Here is a 14,718-nt window from a genome sequence, read left to right as displayed (position 1 = left end):
CAAAAATTTTCATTTTCTGGCATATTTGCCTTTGTTAACCGGTACAGCCTAGTGGCCTGGTGACTGCATTTGACATAGTGATAGCCAGTTGACGAGCGGGAAGGGAATAAGATGGCGCTGAAAAAATAGCCCAGGGCTCAATGCTAAGGATTTTTTCAGTGGTTAAAATTATTACTTGCCCTGTTAATATTTTCACTAGCCTTGCCACAAAATTAAATAACTTTGATTTTTGTATTCTAATAAATAAACTTATGACACCAATAAGTTCAGTATCTAATATAAAGTTCAAACATCATTAAAGATAAATAAGAACAAATGAACAAATTGCAAGTAATAGCTAAATTAAATATATAGCACAAAGACAGAAATGAAATTTTGCTTAAGTTTTTATGTTTGTAGGTGTTCAGGTACAGAAATTGAATAATTACTTATAAAATAACATTTGCATATTCTTCACTCTGTGTTGCAACTTGATTTTGCATTGCCATTTGATTTTAGTGGCAAGGCAACCACTGCATTTTAATCATGAATCAATCCCAAAAAAAAAAAAAAAAAAAAAAAAAAAAGCAATGTTTTCATTTATTTTAGACTGCATAATTTCAAAATCTGAAGAAACAGAATGGTGTGACTTTAGCTTTGTGAAATTATGCTACGTGAAACAGAAACAGCAGACGGGCTGAATGAGACAATTTCACTCTTTGACAGCAGGTGGCGCTTATGGAACAGTGATAAAGCATTTCCTTGGTTACCACTATAAACACAGCAGTGCTGAGCGTATTAACACTCATTTAAATGCATCATACAGAGGCAAGATGAAAAGAAAACGCTGTCAACTTGTGTAAACTTTTCTGAAAACAACCAGTTCCCCTCAGAAACACATTCAAATAAAATTCAATGTTTAGGATTCCTATATTTCGCACATTTTGAATCTTGTTCTGCCTGATATGGTATTTTCTCCTCGTTGTGTCCGTCTTCAGAATCTCTGGCCTCTGTTAATGGCTGTTTACAGACTATTTAAATATAGATTAATCATTGTTAAAGCTACAAAGTTACTTGCCAAGACGGGCATTTTTATACTTTTGTATATATATTTGTCCATTCAGGCGCAAGAAAGACGCTGTGAGAAACTCAATTCAGGGCTCGCGCGTGTCCGAGACGCTGCTGTCTGTACACGCTGTTTACACAGGTCACAGCGCGCAAGTACTGAATGGAGTTGACGAACAAAAATCCCTGATATTCCATGACTTGGACAAAAAATATATACAATTCCCTGACTTTCAATGTCTGGAATAGACCTTTTAAAATTCCATGATATTCCAGAAATTCAATGACCGTGGGAACCCTGGACAATGACCCAAAACAAATGGCCAAGGCAACAAAGGAGTGGCTCAAGAAGAAGCACATTAAGGTCCTGGAGTGGACTAGCCAATCTCCAGACCTTAATCCCATAGAAATTCTGTGGAGGGAGCTGAAGGTTCGAGTTGCCAAACGTCAACCTCGAAACCTTAATGACTTGGAGAGGATCTGCAAAGGTGGGGCAGTGATTGCCAACAAGGGTTTTGCAACCAAGTACTAAGTCATGTTTTGCAAAGGGGTCAAATACTTATTTGACTCAAACTACAAATCAATTTATAACTTTTTTGAAATGTGTTTTTCTGGATTTTTTTGTTATTCTGTCTCTCACTGTTCAAATAAACCTACCATTAAAATTAGAGACTGATCCTTTCTTTGTCAGTGGATAAACATACAAAATCAGCAGGGATCAAATACCCCCCCCCCCCCCCCCCCCCCCCCACTGAATAGCACTAAATAAGGGTATGGGGGCCATTTTGGACAGTATCTAAACACAGCAGGACAACTGCCCTCCAGGAGCAGGATTGAACACTCCGATATAGATAAGCAAGCACACAGGATAGTAAAGTTTTAGGTATTGCTGGTAGTCTTCCCTGTTTACCTCAAAAGGTGAGGTCTCAAGAGCCCGCTGAACCAGTGAAGCAGTAGAATAGATGACGGTCTTTGTGATGAAGGGAGATTGTATGGGCCTTGGATCAAACAGGTTGGGGTGATTACACACTTTCCGCAGCTGCATCAGGATGTTGATCACAGACATGAAATGGCCGCTGGCTAAAGTCTCTCGAGTCCTGGGAGAACATGGTACGGGGCACAAAAAACAAACAATTAGAAAAATAAATAAATCTACCCCAACACCTGAAGTATGAAAAATTATCCAATCAATTATCATCCAAGGCCTGAGTTTGGAAGATAATATCAACACAGGAAAAATGCCTTTTCTGTTTCCGCAACCCCACCCTTGTCTGTTTGCCCTGGTTACTCACGAGGCCTGGGCCATGAAGTCATCATAGAGAAAACGCTGTCTTTTGGAGAGTCGACAGCGCACAACATGTTCATATTTTTTTGGCATTTGTTTCTCCACATCTGCTTTGATTCTTCGCAGCAAAAAGGGTCTTAGCACCTAGAGAGAGAGAGAGAGAGAGAGAGAGAGAGAGAGAGAGAGAGAATGTAGGAAACTTATGTGATGCCAAAAAGCCTAAATACTTTCCTATATCACCACATCTAAACTCAGGCAAAAATCATAAGAGAAACAAGGTAACTATGTTTATGCCACTTTCATAAATGCAATAAATTACATAAAAATGATTCATAAACTGGTACTACCTTGTGAAGCCGTTTGACCAAGCCCTCATTGTACTCTTGGCTCCCTTCAATCATTCCAGTGAGCGGGTTTGAGAACCACTCCTTGAACTCACGATGGGACTGGAAAACGTGTGGCATGAGGAAGTGCATAAGAGACCACAGCTCCATTAGACTGTTCTGGAGAGGGGTACCTGTGAGCAACAATCGCCTCTGGCTGCATGGAAGACAGAATTGAGAGAAAAAATAAAATAAACTCATTACATCCTAATTAAATGGGTTTTTCCACATAAAAACAATGAAACAAAAGTCAGAATGGGACCCATAAATTATCAAGAAATTAATGTACACAAGTACCTGTTGAAATTGAGCAGGCTTTGCCAGCGCTGGGACTTAAAGTTCTTGATGTTCTGGGCTTCATCCAAAATGAGATACCTCCAAGACTTGCGCCTAAAAGCCTGATGATCTTGCAGTACTAGCTTATACGAGGTGATGCAGACATGGAAAGCATTGGGTTTGGTCCAGCCCTAACAAAAACAAAAAGGAAAGTAAAACAATGATAAAATCATGGATTGAAAGGCAAAAAGAATACACAATTGTTTTAAAGATTTTTGTAGAAGTGTTTTTAAAATATCTTTATTTTAATTAAAAAAATATGACTGTATTCATTACTTGTCTCTTGAGTTTGCGCTCCTTCTGGCTACCATAGTAGGTTAGGATTTTGAATCCAGGGCACCAACGTTTCAACTCCATCTCCCAGTTGAGCATTACACTGGTGGGCACAATGATCAGATGTGGACCCCAGTTACCTGTAAAAGCAAAAAGCAAGAAAATGTACTGCACTATATTTTCAAAACACATCATAGGGAAAGGAGTACTTATGTGGACTTATTACCCTTTACACATGCTAGATGAGCTAACAAAGCAATGGTCTGGATGGTTTTGCCAAGCCCCATTTCATCTGCAAGTATGCCATTGAGTTTCTTCTCATTCATGGTGACCAACCAGTCCAGTCCAATGTGCTGGTACTCACGCAAGGTACCGTGAAGCAGGAATGGAATTGGTGTTTTGACCTTGTGTTAAAAAGAAACCACACAAGTGCAGTTAATGATAAACAGAAACAGTGTTCTTCAGCCAGAGTTTCTGAGGGTTTGTGTGTTGCTACCTTTGTTGTTGCCAGTGTATATCCCTTAGGTTGAAGGCTCTCGGCAGTAGCAGCAATGTGGCTGATTTCTTTCTTAGGTCGGGGAGATGTTGGTACAGTAGGACTATGGTCTCCCTCTCTCAACAGAACCTCCATTCCCTCTCCTCCATCATCGTCATCCTCATTAGCACTCTTCTGTACATCCTCGTCTTCTTCATCACTGTCTACAGCCGCTTGGGAATCTGAATATTGAGTACATTGCAGATGATGTGTGATATTTGGTCACTTCATACAATAGTTCATTAAGTTTAAGTGACTATCATCTAGTGTTGTCAAAAGTACAGACTTCGGTACCAGTCGGTACTACAATTTAAAAAAAAATGTCCATTCCCGCTAACATTTGAGCGCTGTTGAGCGGATTCTTAAAGACCGCTGATTGGCCATAGTGTTCATACTCTCAACAAATACGTCTGTGATTGGCGTATATGATCATCGCTTCACGCTCTTCACCGAGCGCTGACACAGAAGCACATAGGAGCGTTTTAAAGCTGCGTCTATCAGCGCGGATCCGTCTATGTGCAGATATATTAGGGATCCACTGATAGATGCGGTTTCCAAATGCTCCCGTGTGAGCGCTCGGTAAAGAGCATGAAGTGTTGATCATTGACACCAGGGGGTATGCCAGAAGGTGCTTGAAGCGTGAATCCGTATTCAGAAAGGCACAGGAAAACAAACAGAAAACAAATAACGATTGCTAACGGTTGCCTGTTACATTATAGTACATAAAATTTCCCTTACTCTGTTTATGTGGTAAGTGAAATTTTATGTCCATGATTTACAGATCCTGAGCACCACTGACAAACATCTAATCTTGTAAAATGTGTGGTAAGTACTGCAGCTCCATAGTATAAACAGAGTAACGCTATGTGCAATAGCGAAAGTGAAACTAAAAATCGATCATGCATTCAAAAGCAGTTTCAATGCCAGGCATAATAGTAGCTCCCTGATGATCACAATATTATATACAGTATAATTACCCAATGATAAAACTGCGAGAGAAAGTATTGAAATATATATTTTCCTCCCATCTCTTATTTATTCCCTTTATGGGTTCCATAGTACACATTTACTTTCCAAACTTTTTGGCCCAAAGCTAGTACTGACTGTTACTTTTGTCAACACTACTAGCATCATAAACTTCAGCACACCTGAGGAGGAGCTACTATCATCAGCACTGTCCTCTCCCTCAGTCTCTTCCTCTGCTTCCTCCTCAGTTCCCTCCGATTCTTCTGAGGAGTCCGGTGACGCTGAGGGCTCCTCAAAATCAGAGGCATATGCACCTCTGTACTTCTCTAAGAGCTCTCCCATGCTCATCTCCCCTGTGAAACAAAGAAACCACAAGTGACAATATGACCTCAGGAAATTACTGTGCAAGTCATATTTAAACACTTCATTATAGCTCAAACATTTGGGGTCATTTTTAAGAAATTAATACTTTTATTAATTTGATAACAGTAAAGGTATTTATTTGTAGGGGCAGTCATGGCCTAGTGGATAGAGAGTTGTCTATCTATCTCAGTGGGGATTTCTTTAAGACTGCAAGGGAAGCTCAGCTTCCCCTATAATGTCAAAACATTAATGGTCAAACATGTACTATTGTGTTAAAATTTTATTGATTAAAAATGCGTTAGAACACGTTCATCTCAAAGACGAGTTTGTTCAGAATCAGCTACATATAGCAGGTGACTCGATTTCCTTCTCATATATTCCCGTAGCATCAGTGTATTTGCCTGTTGAAGCCCAGCGTCCGTTGACTTCAATTGGGCTGCTTTGAACAGTTTTTTTCAGTGCTTCAAAACTAGACGCTCATTGGATAAATGCTGCGATTATGTCCCGCCCCCAGACGCTCAGCGTCTCTGGGGGTGAATGGAGGAGTGGGCGGGGCTGGACTCCGGGCTTCTGCGTGATGATTGGAGGGTTTGTCGAAAGACTGCATCTCCTTTTGATTGACAGCGATTGTGTCCTATAAGAAGTCGCTGATGCTGAAGCTATTCGAGCCAGTGTTGCCAATTTAGCGACTTTTCAGACCACCCTAGTGACTTTTCAGACCACCCTAGCGACCTTTTTCCCCAAAAGTGACTAGCGACAAATCTAGCGACTTCTTTGACCAACCTTAGCGAGTCTCTGTGATCGCTGGTACTGCCGCAACGGCACGAGCGCGCACGCACCTCTTTCTCTGTTCAGTGAGCGGCTGAGAGGAGCAGTGCGTTCAGTTCAAATAGATATTATGTTGCTTCTCTAATTTTACATGCAAATATAGCCGAAATCACAGCACAGGAATTGTCTTATCTTGTGTGTAATATTTGATTTCATCAGACGACGGCTCGATTATAAATTAGGATTTTTGTGCAGACTAACTTCTTGGGAGGGAGAGCTGGTTACGTATTCTTAAAGGGCTGCGTTTCAGTCACTATTTCATATTTATCCCATTGACTGACAACATAAACAGTAAAATATATAAAGGAAAACAGTTTTATTGAGAATTTGGCTGCATTAAAATACAGTATGAGCACAGAGAGACAAACAAATGTAAAAGGCAATATGACGCGATGACGTAATTAATATGCTAATTAGCGCATGGCGTCATCTGGCGACATTTAGCGACTTTTCAAACTGGCTTTAGCTACTTTCCATCGAAAGAAGTTGGCAACACTGATTCGAGCTCAGTCCCATAGTGGACTTTGCAAGTGTAGTCAAAAGACAAACTGCTGCAACCTATTTCTTGATATTTGCTTGGCGAAATTGCTGGCCAATTTTCATTATACATTTCACACAATTATACACCACATTCCTTGTTTCAGTTTAACCTAATTCCCACATTTCCTCCGTCGAGTTTAATGTTTTTTTAGATCGTTTGTTCATTCATTCATTCATACAGTAGGCCAGGCGGTGAACTAGCCAGCTAGCAAACTGCACACGATGGCAGAATTTACGTATAAATAAATGGACAATTTTTATGATGTAGGCCGAAAATGAGCTTCCCCTCTTTGAAAAACCAGCAGCCGCCACTGCTATGCCTAAAAAGAGTTACCCTCTCTAGCAAGGTCATCAAGTTCCTCTGCATGGTCTCCATCTCCTTCAATAACTTCCTGGGCTGCAATGGTGTCTTCTTCATCTTCCGCTGAAGAGAAGAATATAGTAGCATAAGTTGTATATTTCATTCAAATCAGTAGGATTCCAAAGTTAAGTGTTTATCTAAAGAAAAATCTACTAACCATCTTCTTCATTGGCACTGAATTCTTTGTCTTCCTCTTCAACTGTAGAAGATGAAGTATCTGAGGCGGCTTCTTCTGATTCAACGTCCTGTGCAATTAAAAATAAGTCATACTTAAATATGTTACAACTGAAAAAAAAAAAAAACACCGTACTGAAACAAGCTGATATGAACAGTGATGGACCACATTAACTGGATAGTCCAGACAGTAATATAATGGCTGTGTAAAACCAACTGTTTTGTAGTTGATCCTGGAAAATTGCTGTACCTGGGGGATAGTTAAAGTACTGAGCAGCTGGTCTAGAGGCAGAGTGCCCTCCTCCCTTAGTAACTCTATCTCCCGTCTCTGTGTCTCTGCATCATTCCCCTCTTGCTGCTCCTCTACTTCTATGGTCTCTTCATCATCTTCCTCCTCACAAGGTGGCTCAAAGTCTCTATCTGCAGCAGAAAAGGGACAATTTAGAAGTCTAATCTAAGTGAACAAAGTGAAAGAACTTCCTGAATAATTTGTTCAAAAATATATCAAACCCTATTGCCACAGAAACACTAACAAGAGTAGATTATTTGATTCACTAATTTTATTACAGCATCTGCATGTATACAAAATAGCCCCATAGCAGTTGGACATTTAAGTAACACTTTAAAAAAAATCTATGAATACTATTACGTTAGACATCAAACCAAAAAGAACACAAGCTTAATATAATAAGGAAAAACATGTTTGCTAGGTTCTGAATTTAACATTAAAATTAGGAATGCATTTGGACTATCTAGTCCCTGTGGTGAACTGAATTCATCCACTAAACCAATTTTATCTAGCATAATTTATTAGCAGATCCCACTTGGTTTGATATTTTGTTATAGGCTATTTATCAGTGGCATTCATACATTGTGTTGTGTAAGTGTCCAAATACTTTCTGGGGCGTTTGCTCATTCACTTCCAAGATTCTTGATCTGAACAACAACAGTAAAAAAGTCAGTCCTCACCATCATCAACAACAGCATTTAGCTGTGATTGTCTGGAGACAGCTGCAGTGTCGGAACTGTGTACAGGAGCAGCCTGCAGGGACTGACTTAACATGTCTGAGTAACGCTCCGTCTGACCCACAATGAAATCAAGCTGGAGATCTAGAGCCTTCTTCCGCTTCTCTTCCAGTCTGGACTGTTGTTTGTACTGGACTACCTGTGTACAGCAATGGGTGGGAAAGAGTTTAAAGTGTGAAACATGGATAGTTTTTTGGTGTAATAGAGATTATCCAAAAAAAAAAAAAGCACTGAAAGTCACCTTCTCAACACTGCTCCAGAAGGCACGGACCTCCTTGGCAATAGAAGAAGCAACTCTTCTCAGTTTGGCCTGCTCCTCACGTTTCGCTCTCTCTTCCTTCTGTCTCAGCTCCTCATGGTGGCGCATCACCATCCGTACTACCTGAAAATTAGTTCAGATTGGTGAGATGCTCTATTAACCAAACATTTATAAAAAAAAAAAAAAACCCATCATGTTTCAAACAGGACAGTCTGAATGTCATGCTTACCTTTCGTGCCACTCCTCTTTTCCATCGCCTCTCTTGTGCAAAATCTGCAGAAAGCCACTGCATTTCCTCACAGAGGTAATCCCAATGTACTTTGGGCCGTACTGGTTCGGTTATACGAGACAGACGTTTTAGGGACCAGAAACCTTCACGTTTTAGTGCAAGGGTACGATGTTCTATTTCTGCTTCCTGTTTAAAGTATTACAAAAAATTAAAATAACCATCCACTTACAACCATTAAAAATCACACTATTTCTGAAAGTAAAAGATTAAATGTGTCGTCCTCTTACATGTTTTGCCAGTTCTGCCATGTCTGTATGCTTTGGCGTGGATTTCGGGGTGGTTGTTTGCTCTGACTGAGAACAGCCACCAGAACCCTGGGAGGAAGTGGAGGGCATGTTTTTGCCATGAGAGTTGCGTACAGGTGAGGCCCTGCCTGTGTGAGAACGCATCCAGTCACCAGATGAGGGAGATGGAGATGGACATGGAACGGGGGAGGTAGAAGGGGTAGAGCCTGCTGTAACCTTGCCTGCAATCCACTGGCAAACCTTGGGAAAGACAAATAAAACAGTGCATCTGATTGCGTGACTGCACAATATTATTCAGCATGGAGTACAATGGAGAGACAGAGTGCCCAAGAAGAGATAAAAGAGCTTCATAAAAACAGCCTGGTCTACAAGGACATCTTGGTGAGCAAACATCTTATAACCTCTCTCCTAATTTCTAAATAATACATGCTACTCTGAATGATAATAACAGTTTTACACACTCAGCTCTATTTTCCTGTCAGTTTATACTTGAAAGAATTTATTTTTAAGCTAGTGAATTGAAGCAGTGATAGACCGATATATATTCCAGGTCAATAAAGAAGCCATTTTGAGATTTTTGGCATAGACCAAAAACCTTGCTAGCTTGGATGCAACTTTTAGATTCCCCCTTTTGTGAATTCAAATATTGGGTAAATTAAGTGTTCACTTTAATACCCGCATATTTGTTAAAAATAAATTTTCTTTGCCTACATGTCAGGAGTTTATTGCGTACCCCACTTTCTAAATTGGCCATTGCAAAAGCCATATCGGTCAACCACTAGTTGGAAGAAGCAGGATCATCGCATCAGCTTGCAATGATCAGATCTGAAGAATGCCTGACACCTCTTACCTTCAATAACAAGCCTTGTTTGTCTGTCCTGCTCTGCCCACGCTGGAAAACACACATGGCTCAATATACAGCCAAGAAGTGCACTAGCATCAAATTGTGGCTTTGAAACTGTTATGGATAGTGTACACAGGCTCAAAAACATCTAAATTATAAATACACTTTTGCTGACTACCTCTGATGCTTTCATCATGACTATTATATCAGTTACAACAAATTACATATGTAATCACTGCTTTAGCATGGCTGAAGTCATAATAGGCTAGTTAATAGTTTAGTTGCTTTTACCTTGTTCGCTGCTGGACTGGGCGTAGCATTGTTGTTCTCATTCTGGACATCCATAGAGCTGTCAACCTCTGCATCGCTGCTCTCTTCTATAGAAGCATCAAGTGGCTCCAGGATGGAGTTCTGAGCATCTTGCGTTGTTGACAAAAGTTCATCCGGTAACTGCTGCTGCTCCAACTCCAGTTCACCCCCCAAAGTCATTGAATCCTGGCATGGTGTACCACCCGAAGAACGTTTACACTGATTCCCATCTGGGACAACACTGGATACATCTCCAGCAGGAGGAGGAAGGTGACTTTTTGAGTTACGGAGTTGAACTGAAGTTGATAAAGAAGTGCTAGCAGAGGATTCGTTTTGAAGCAACTTGCCAGAACTGTTTGATTTATTTACGTTTCCTTTCACAGAGCTGTTCTGTGAAAGTACATGAGAAGTGGAAACAGTCCGAGAGGACTGAGAGAGAGTGTTTGAGATAGGGCGGTCAGCAGGTAACATAGCATCCTCCTTTATGATGGAGGATGCAGCTGATTCAGTTTTAGGAAGGCACGCTGCAGCTTTATTTAATCCATCACTGGGCGATCCAGCCGGGACAGGTGAGTTCTGCTTGGTTGAGATCCTAGCAGACAGGGAAGAATGTTGCTTAAGGGCAGGGCTGTCACCCTTCTTTAGGATCAGTAGCTTTGGATCAATCGTCCCACAAGACAATGAAATTAATGACACACCTGGTGGGTTTTCCACCATAACAGATTTTTGCTGCTCTTGCACAGACTCAAGTGTTACGTCCATCACTGTGGACGTTAACCCGGTCAATGTGTTTGCAAGATCAGTGTGAGTTGACTCATCATTTTGCTTGACAATTATAGACTCTTCTTTTAGCGTAGAGGCTATGGTAAGTAACTCTTCTGTGGGTTTGAGTGCATCAGGATGAGATGAGGTCTGATTCCCTAGATTACTCTGGGCTTGCGAGTCTTGCGTCAATGTTTCCATTGGTTCCTCCTCTTCTTTGTCAGTTAACAGCAGCTTAACATCACTGTGAAGGGCAGATGATGTAAAGCAGGGCACAGTGCATTCATATACAGCAACAGTTGACTGGGATTCAGGGCACTGCACAAGAGACTCCTCGCTGACCTCCATCTCTGTACGCTCAGACTGCCCGTCTAGCTCACTTACAACCAGCCAGGTATCCTCCATATCTGGCTGCATTAAAATACCTACATCGATCAAATCTTTCACCTCAACAGCATTGAGAGCCTCTGCACTCACTTCCTGCCTCTCTTCCACATTCATGATATCTGGAGTATCATTCAGGCATATCTGAATCTGTGAGAGTTTATGATCAGCTGGAATGGACTCTTGTACATGTTGGACCATACAGTCAGAAAGATTTGGCTTATCTGATTCTAGCCCCTCTAAAGTCACACAGTTCCCTGTGTGCGCAAGCTGTTGGTGATTTGAGGACATGGATAATTCTATTCGATTGGCACTGTCATTCTGCTTCAAAATCACATCAGAAGAGCTGCAAACCATGACTTGAGACCTTTCATTCACAATGGGGACCTGTACATTGTCAGTGCATGTCCATTGCCCAAACAGCTTTGGTTCATCAACAGAAATGTTGCGAAATACTTCTTTAGCAGCCACATTAAAACACAGATCTCCATCTACAGGGACTTTCTCGTTTCCTTGCCCCTCCCTTGCACTAGTTTCCTTACCCAAATGAAACATTTTAGGGGTTTCCCTTAAACGAACATACTGAGAGCTTAGCTCTTGCACACACTGTGCATTCTCAGGCGATGCGGGCATGCCAGGTGTTTTTGTCCTTGGTGTAGCCTTTTGTGTTTTACTGCAGTCCTCTGGGGGATAACAGCTGCCCTTGTCGCAGTCATTTGGCATGCTATTTCCACTGTCGGGGGTAATGTGCTCCCCTCCTTGTTTTGATGTTGAATATCCTGAGCAAAGGGAATTTCCACTATCACCTTGTTTTGTTCCCAAGGTTTGTCTAATTGGACTAACTGCACCTTCTTTGTCTGTTTTAGGCAGATCTTGCATGGCAACTTCCATAGTCGCCTTGGAGTCAAGTTTACAATCCTGCTTTGCTGAATTGGTCGTATTTTGTTTCTGTGGGACGCCAAACGCAGATGAAGTGGCAGTCTGATTTGTCTGAAAAAGGGGAGTTGTTTGGGGCTGCTCCATGCCTTTGTCTGACGTCTTAACTGCACTTGAGACTGCTGGGATGACTTCTGTTGTTGGGACAAAGGGGCTTTCTCCAGGTGTGTGCTTTCCAGACATGTTCTTGTAGTCCAATTTGATTGTCTCTGGAGGCAAGAGTCCCTTTTCTGTCTCAACAGGGGCAGAGACACCCCCTGCATCTCCAGGGTGTTGGCTCCAATCTTGGCAGTGGCCTGTGCTGGATCCTTCCGCCATATCGGTCTCCATGTATGCAAGACTTGTTGGCTCTGTGTTACACCCGTAAAGCAAATCTTGTTTTTGCGTAATGCTATCTGTCCCACTATCAAAAAGTCTGTCTGAGGGAGTCCGACCCTCCAATGTATCTGTAAGTTTTTGTGTGTCTTCAGCAGTAGCTGACACCTGTCCTCTTTGGACAGATGATATCTCCTCTGATTCCTTGGTGCCGCTGTTTCTTTGAACGTGAGAGATGGTCTGCTCTTTACATGCAGCCTTTGATTCTCCTTTCTGCTGCGATGCAGTGGCGACGTCAAGCGATGATGGTGGTAGAGTGGCAGCTGCGACTGGCTGCAGGGCATGCTGGGGTGGCCTGGCCACATTCTGCGCAGCCGCGGAGGTGCCAGCCAGCACAGCCACTGCCGGACGGGTGCGCTGCTGCACCGCCTCTTCCCCAGACTGTCCTGCTTTAGAACCGGAACTGCTACACACTAAATCTGAAAGAATAGAAGGGATATACAGCATGACTAACCCTTTACAAAATGCATAAATTATATGTTGAGATAAACATATAAACAAAAAGATCTGCTGATATTTTTTAAAATTTTCTGTGCTGAATTTTTTTCAGGACGTATTTAAACATCTGAGCTAATACAACAGAACTTTCACTGGCACCTGAAAGCATTACAGAATCAGACAAGCTACTTAAAGGTGGGGTATGTCCTTTTTCAAAAACCGCTTTAGAAAACCGAGTCGGGCCGAGTACCAAAATAAACTTGTAGCCAATCAGCAGTAAGGGGCGTGTCTACTCATGATATGGAGGAGAGAGCGTTCAGTGAACAGCCGAGCCGAGTGACAGAAAGATAGAGATGGCGAATAAAAAACAAAAGAGGAAAACATCTGCGGAACGATAAGGCAAGAAGTACGACCCGTGTAAATATCAGATCAGCTATCCAGCGCTGGAGAAACCTGCGATTGGACACCGAGGTTGCTTTATTTCTTCTGGATAGGCGAGTAAAACCGTGTCTACACCAGACGTGGCGCGCCCAACAGCTGAAGTCTGCCTATACAGGACGCGATAAAGCGACCATTGAAAATCATTTGAAATTTGTGTCAGCATCTCATAAATAGAACGCAGCAGCAGTTTTCTGTCTGGGATTCGTCGTGTCGAGCTGCGCAGCATCCAGTGTAGACAGAATCACTGATTATAATGACTTGCGTAGGCTACGTATGTGTGGGGCAAAGCTATCAAAATAGGGGAGAGACCCTTTTGGGGTAGGGGTGTGTTTGTTTTGGTGATTTCAAATATCAGCATTGGCTTCCAGAAATCGCTTACCCCACCTTTAAGAAATGGACAAGCAAGGGGCGGTCAAACATTCCAATTCTGCAGAAATTGTCTAACTGTACTACAGCCGGAAATTAGGAGTAGGTCTACATATAACTTAAAAGGAACGAACTAAATAAATACCTGTATGTGATGAAGCACCAGTCTCTTCCGTGATTTCCACTTCCAGGATGCTGAGATCAAGGATACCGCTGCATCTGAGGGTCTAAAGATAAACAATTGGTCTGAATTTCATAATCTATTTGTAAAATCAAACTTAAAAGCCTGAAACAGTGAGCGCATAATCCGACATATGAGAGAATAAAAAGTGCTTTCCTAGAACGCAAAGTATAGATTAATAAACTGCAGCAGGACTATGTAATTTCCTCAAAACCCATCTGCTCCACAGAGTTGGTGGTTAAAATGCAAGAGCAGCCTAACAATTCAGAGAAAACATACGTAAAAAGAGCGTTTCTCATTAACTTCATCTACAAAGTTACGGACAAAACTCTCGTTTAGCAATATAAGAAATGCATATGATTGTACAGCTATTACTAATTCCTTCAAACAGCCGGCTTCTATACTACAGGAATATATAGAGCATATACTAAAGGAAATAAAGTGCTGTCATTTTTCACTGTAATATTAACTGCACACAACTTTTAACACACACACGTCAGCTTAACGTTAAATACACAAATGTTGTATACCCGGGAAACAGTCTCATTCAGTACAATAGTGCGGGTGCCTCACGTTCGGCTAGCATTTAGCGATGAGTTACCGCTGATTCATTCATTATTCTCCTATGACTGCTTATGCACTTAAGAAGATAGGATAGCGGTTAACGTTTAATACCAAATACAAACAACAAATGTAGCCGGCAGTTCTGTATGCATGAGGCGGGTGAACACACATGGGCCTTTAGCATGCTAGCAAAGCTAATTCACAGACGTTA

The 14,718-nt window shown here is 41.6% G+C and overlaps 1 protein-coding gene across 2 annotated transcripts in view; it reads right to left on the bottom strand.

The window, feature by feature from the left end:
• Positions 1-14,718, bottom strand: part of LOC306852686 (uncharacterized protein) — a 39,021-nt gene that overhangs the window by 22,889 nt on the left and 1,414 nt on the right. Inside the window, exons 2-19 of one of the 2 annotated variants that reach the window (XM_079389719.1) lie at positions 13,908-13,989; positions 10,043-12,936; positions 9,758-9,799; positions 8,890-9,147; positions 8,603-8,788; positions 8,356-8,496; positions 8,058-8,253; positions 7,339-7,508; positions 7,072-7,159; positions 6,888-6,977; positions 5,005-5,175; positions 3,818-4,038; positions 3,548-3,725; positions 3,325-3,461; positions 3,010-3,179; positions 2,677-2,869; positions 2,337-2,473; positions 1,955-2,141 (exon numbers count right to left, since the gene is read on the bottom strand). In XM_079389719.1, coding sequence (XP_079245845.1) covers positions 1,955-2,141; positions 2,337-2,473; positions 2,677-2,869; positions 3,010-3,179; positions 3,325-3,461; positions 3,548-3,725; positions 3,818-4,038; positions 5,005-5,175; positions 6,888-6,977; positions 7,072-7,159; positions 7,339-7,508; positions 8,058-8,253; positions 8,356-8,496; positions 8,603-8,788; positions 8,890-9,147; positions 9,758-9,799; positions 10,043-12,472 — 4,995 coding nt within the window. In that variant the 5' untranslated portion in view covers positions 12,473-12,936; positions 13,908-13,989. The remainder of the gene's footprint in view (positions 1-1,954; positions 2,142-2,336; positions 2,474-2,676; positions 2,870-3,009; positions 3,180-3,324; positions 3,462-3,547; positions 3,726-3,817; positions 4,039-5,004; positions 5,176-6,887; positions 6,978-7,071; positions 7,160-7,338; positions 7,509-8,057; positions 8,254-8,355; positions 8,497-8,602; positions 8,789-8,889; positions 9,148-9,757; positions 9,800-10,042; positions 12,937-13,907; positions 13,990-14,718) is intronic. The other variant, XM_079389720.1, reaches the window with a different exon arrangement.

The sequence above is a fragment of the Barbus barbus genome (assembly GCF_936440315.1).
Source record: "Barbus barbus genome assembly, chromosome: 32".
NCBI classification, from domain to species: Eukaryota; Metazoa; Chordata; class Actinopteri; order Cypriniformes; family Cyprinidae; genus Barbus; species Barbus barbus.
This window is presented reverse-complemented; position numbering and strand designations above follow the sequence as displayed.